The 4,961-nt window shown below is 42.2% G+C and overlaps 1 protein-coding gene across 4 annotated transcripts; it reads right to left on the bottom strand.

Moving 5' to 3' along the window:
• Window positions 1-656: 656 nt before the first annotated feature.
• On the bottom strand, window positions 657-4,901 carry RAMAC (RNA guanine-7 methyltransferase activating subunit). 4 transcript variants are annotated; one of them, XM_015639454.2, is made up of 3 exons: window positions 4,820-4,901; window positions 3,364-3,538; window positions 657-1,800 (listed from the first exon to the last, which is right to left on the bottom strand). In XM_015639454.2, exons 2-3 carry the CDS (start codon window positions 3,528-3,530, stop codon window positions 1,611-1,613), a joined length of 357 nt encoding a protein of 118 aa, XP_015494940.1. In that variant the 5' UTR covers window positions 3,531-3,538; window positions 4,820-4,901; the 3' UTR covers window positions 657-1,610. The 4 variants fall into 4 exon arrangements, with proteins under 4 accessions (XP_015494940.1, XP_015494942.1, XP_015494941.1 ...); XM_015639456.1 differs by lacking the exon at window positions 4,820-4,901 and adding an exon at window positions 4,114-4,186; XM_015639455.3 differs by lacking the exon at window positions 4,820-4,901 and adding an exon at window positions 3,924-4,089.
• Between the last annotated feature and the right edge of the window lie 60 nt (window positions 4,902-4,961).

The following is a 4,961-nucleotide window of genomic DNA, read 5'->3' as shown; positions in this document are numbered from 1 at the left end:
GGTTTCTAATGGAATTTGAGACCAATACTTCAGGGAGTAGGATACTGAAACCTGTATCAGAGCTAACAGTATTGTATGAAAAGCAGAAAAGAAATCCTTAGCAGGTAGGTGAAGACACTTGTGTATCACAGCCTATGTAAAAACTACATACAGTGGCTGTTTCTGTGTAAACACACCCTTTAGCTCCTAAAAGCATCTGATCAGCTAGGGGACTCTGCTTTTGAGTTCTGTACTTTATCTTTAAATCAAGATGCACTAATTTGTGCTCCTTTTCACATAATGCCATGACTTTTACAGCAGTCAGCAGGGATGGGGCCCTGTTTCTGCACAGCAGCTGAAGAAAATGTCAAGTACAAAGACACACACTGCTCCCTTGATACAAATTAGCTGGTCACGTAAATGGGGAAACAGGGAACTCTGACCCTATTAGAGCAGAATGCAGAGAGTGGATTAACACTCCAGACTTCTAATTAATCACAATGTGTCTCATGCTTCTGCTTGCAGCTGAGTAGGCCATTCTTCTAACTGAAGCCCACAGCTGTCCAGTATTAGCACTTCTCTGTCAGTCCAGCTCCTTGTTCAGCTGCTGGCTGAGGAGACAATGGTGCAATCCTGAATGTCTCAAAAGTGGGTTTCAGAAATGCTCAGAAACATCCTTACATGTGAACTATACTTTTATTTTGTGAATTCTTAAAAAAACCCATAAATCTTAAATTCTAAGGACTGAGTAACACTCTGCACTGTTTATGCTATTTTCCCATACAGAAAAAAGTACAGACCACTACTGATCATAGTTCTTTTTTTCTATAACATGCACAAAGTATTTCATACGGAACTACAATAGCATCAGAATTTTACAGCTTTACTGAAATGGGAATTCCAAAATTTATTACGCACACAGCAAATTTATTTGAAGATGTCACGTATTAATCTAAGTTTGATATTACTTCTCAGGTAAAACTTATATATCACTGAACTGCTACAAGAAGATACATATTTAACTACTTTTTTTTAATCCAACTTTTAGACCACGCTTCAAGAGGAATACTGAAAATGCATTGAAGCCATTGAGCCAACAGACACTATGCCGACCCCATAAAATATTCCAGTAATAGGATCTCTCTTCTCAGTTTTAAGGCATCTGAAATTCAAACCAAAATGAGCTTCTCACTGTCAAAAGCCAAACTAAGAAATTGTCTCCACAGAAAGACACAGAATGTTATTTTCCAAAAGAGCTATCTTAAGGCAATGTGCCACTGCTACAGGCTGTGTACAAACCACAGCAATCCTATCCTCCCCTCACCTATTCTGATCTCTAAAATGTAACACAGAGAAATCTCAGTGGTGGAAGAAAAAACGTGCACAATACATATTCAGACAAAAGAAGGAGATAAAAATTTAATCTAGAATCTACAGACTCTAAACAAACTCCATATAATACACTTTTATTATTCATAAAAGGAGTTCCCTTTTTCACACTACAGAAAAAACAGCACTGGACTGTAACACTGATTCTTCAGTTATCTATAAAATGGTGGAAAAAAATAAGAAAACTAAAAGCTAACTGAATTTGTTACATAGCATCACTGGACTTTGAACCCACAAGGATGTCAGTAGGGATGGTAACGAGGCCCTGGGTTGTAGGAGTTGTAGCCATATTGTCCATAGTGGGATGAGTAGGATTGTCCTTGTCTGTGCTGCTGGTAGTTGTTACCCCAGCCTCTATCAGGTCTCTGATTAGCTCTGTAGTCACTTTGCCAGTTGTATCTGTCCCCTCTAAAATATCTGCCATCTTGAAACCTGCAAAGAGAAGATACATCAAAGTCTGACAAAATTATATCAAGTCTAAAAAAATGAATTATAATGAACTCTTATGTTTGGCAGTTTTCATGAAAACTGTCATGGAACTGTTAATACACTCAAATATTTATATGTTTATATGACAAATTCATGAAAACAGTCATCTGAGATCACTCAACACAATATTTGGACAGTCTGTTTTCTAACACAAAGCACTCCCAGGCATTAGGTGAACTGCTGGAAGTTTTAACAGAGACTCAAACAGACCATAAATCTAAAAATCAACCCCAAGGCACATCTGTAGTGCATCAAAGCCAGTTTCCATCCAGCAGCTTCATGGCTGAAAGCTTTGGCAAAGCAGGCTTCAATACAGTTACAGCTACCTAACAGCACTGAGTCCTGGAATTTGAATATTCCCTAAAATACATACTACTGCTAAAACACTGCTACCACAGTCTCCTGCAGATTCCCACATTCAAGCCACTGTACTTTATTAGTGTATTTAGCCATTGTTCACTCTAAATTTTGTCTTTTCAGCCCTATCTCAGTTCCTCTCAATGTCTGAGCTGCCTCATAGTCATTCTGTTTGCAAATGGTGTGGTGCAGACAAATTTGCAAAAAGCTCACTTTGTGACTATAGTGTAGGTATAAGAGTTCATCAGTTCAAAGAGCCACAGAGTTTTTAAGAACATATTAAACAATCGCCTGTTTTTAATCTGTGGTTCTGTGTTTAACTTAATGACAAGCTTCAAAGGTGAGAAAAAATTACAATGTTGTCCTCCTTTTCTTCAGATAAGGCACAAATCTTATTTAGATATTTAGCTAAGGAGTTTTCCTAATTGTCGGCTGGACTGAGTTTAACTGCTTTATATTAAAGGCTGATGTTAGTATTACCGAATGTACTATATGCTGTAATTGTTGTTTTTCAGTCACTCAAAAATCTGTCCAAAATTCAGTAAAAAGCTGCAATTACATCTTGAAGAAATAATTCAAAGTATTTTGCTGTGGCAGGTAACACTGTACTTGCCAGACAGATGGGATGATTGATTTTACAGTCACTTCTACTGTATAAAAGAAATACAGGCTAATCTTAAAAAGTACAGGAAATATTTAGCTTACAAATGAAATGTTTTATGGACTGCAAGTAACAGATAATCACACTAGTAGCTGCTTCTTTTGCATATCTTTCTGCCAGTTATCAGCCAACATAAGATAGGCTGCTTAGTTTTGCAGAAATCTCATCTTTTTCCCTCTGGAAAAATGTTTCTGGCTGAGCAATAACAAACCCTAGAGCAATGGGTTCAGTGGTTCCAGCTCCTTCTTTACTAAAATGCAAATAATTTAGTACTTTTATACACAATGCAAAAACTTTTCCAGTCAATATAGAGGAAATGTAAAACCTCTTTGCTTTTCAGAGATGGTATTTCTCTTAAACATTGTTACCTACAAAGTAACAAGGAAATACTTCAATGAACAGAGCAGACTGCTATGCTTCTTCTGAAATCAATGATCATTTAACTGTATTTATGTGAAATTACCACGATTAAAAGGAAAAAACAGTACCGATCTCTGTTTCTCTGGTTGCCACCAGATCTGTTCCTCCACTCTTCAACTATAGGAGGGGGATCTGCAGGGCGTTTTAGATATTCTTGGTATTCTTCATCATCTGATGTGAATCGATGAGCAAACATCATTTCATAATCTGGGGGCATGTCAGCCAAGGAAGCCATTCTGAAACCTTTGAACATGAACACAATGAAAATGGCTTTAGCAATGTATAAGACTCTCATCGTAAAAGCGACCAAAACCCATGCAGTGATAATGAAGGACAAGAGAAAGCTATGCTCAGTAACACAGCTGATGGGCTTTGGGAAGACAGCATAGATGCCTCACAGGAAAAAGTACTTCAGAACATGCTCCCCATCTACTCCTGATACTGACTTTTGACAGGAAAAAAATTCCTACAGTCAACTTCAAACATTTGCTAAGGTAGAATAACATGCAAAGCCTACAGATACACATAATCAGCAAGACAGGCAAGATCATCAGATTTATTCACAGTAATTTATGTGTTAATAACTTGATTCAGGGAAAGGTTAGCACCTAAGAGGATGCTAAATTACCTCATAATATGCCTGTCTGATGGGATTTGTGTTTAAGGCCTTAGTTTCCTTTCTTTTGTATATATGCATTTGCCATTCAGATGGTGGTGTTATCTGGTACTGTACATCAGCAAATTCTAGTCTTAACAGCAAATCAGAAAGGCTCTAAGCCCATTGTTTTAACAAGTCACACAAAATTTAGCGCATTTACAGTATCTGGCTCTGGACTTCTAGAACAAGCTCTTCTGCTGTCTCCCAAAGACTTGCTGGCAGGACCCCAAGAGCTGAAAGATATAAAATATACACCCTCAAAGACCAAGCCCGGTCTGGGGCTCCTCCATGAGCAGCCTGGGCCTCAGGAAAGTGGGGTGTTCCCGGGGAATCGCTGCAGTGCTCCTGTGCCCCAGCTCCCCTTCAGCAGCCTCATTCATCCGTGTCTGCTGCCTCCGGAGCGCCGGGCAGCCCTCCCCGAGGCGGGTGTAGGAGTTATTCCTGCAGGAATAACTCATCCTCCTTTCCTCTGCCAGGAGCTAACCTCATTAGTTTTTTATTACGGGCTATCTCCAAGGAACTTCTCTCCCCAAGTCCATGGCGGTCGGGCTGAGGGCGGCGGGGGTAGCACTGCCCGGACACCCGCCGCTCCAGCTTCTCCTGAGCAGCTGGAGCTGCTGCCCTCAGTTTATCCAGTTAATACCACCTTCACCCCGCGGGGCCCGTACCGGGACAGCCGGCACCCCCCTGCACCCAAGGCCAAGCAGAGAGCGACGGAAGGGGCTGGCTCCCCAGGAGGGCTCCGCCGGAGCCCCGTCCCCTCACAGCGGGACGGATAAAGCGGAGGGCGGACGCGGGGGTCGCTCCCGCTCCTTCCTCCCCTCACGGCCTCGCTCCCTCCCCCGCACCCACCCGCCGCCCCTCACCGCGCCTCAGCCGCCGGAGCCGCCGCCGCCGCCGCGATCCGCCTCTTCCGGGGCGGGACACGGGACACACCGGGGAGGGACACGGGACACACCGGGGCGGGACACACCGGGGCGGGACACGGGACACACCGGGGAGGGACAC

Source organism: Parus major, chromosome 10, assembly GCF_001522545.3.
Source record: "Parus major isolate Abel chromosome 10, Parus_major1.1, whole genome shotgun sequence".
Taxonomy (NCBI): Eukaryota; Metazoa; Chordata; class Aves; order Passeriformes; family Paridae; genus Parus; species Parus major.
This window is presented reverse-complemented; position numbering and strand designations above follow the sequence as displayed.

Excerpts from the sequence above, each read along its gene's own strand:
- RAMAC (XM_015639453.2), bottom strand. The coding sequence starts at position 3,548 with ATGTTCAAAGGTTTCAGAATGGCTTCCTTGGCTGACATGCCCCCAGAT. Across the intron at positions 1,801-3,363 it reads AACCAGAGAAACAGAGATCG|GTTTCAAGATGGCAGATATT; the intron begins GTACTGTTTTTT and ends TTCTCTTTGCAG.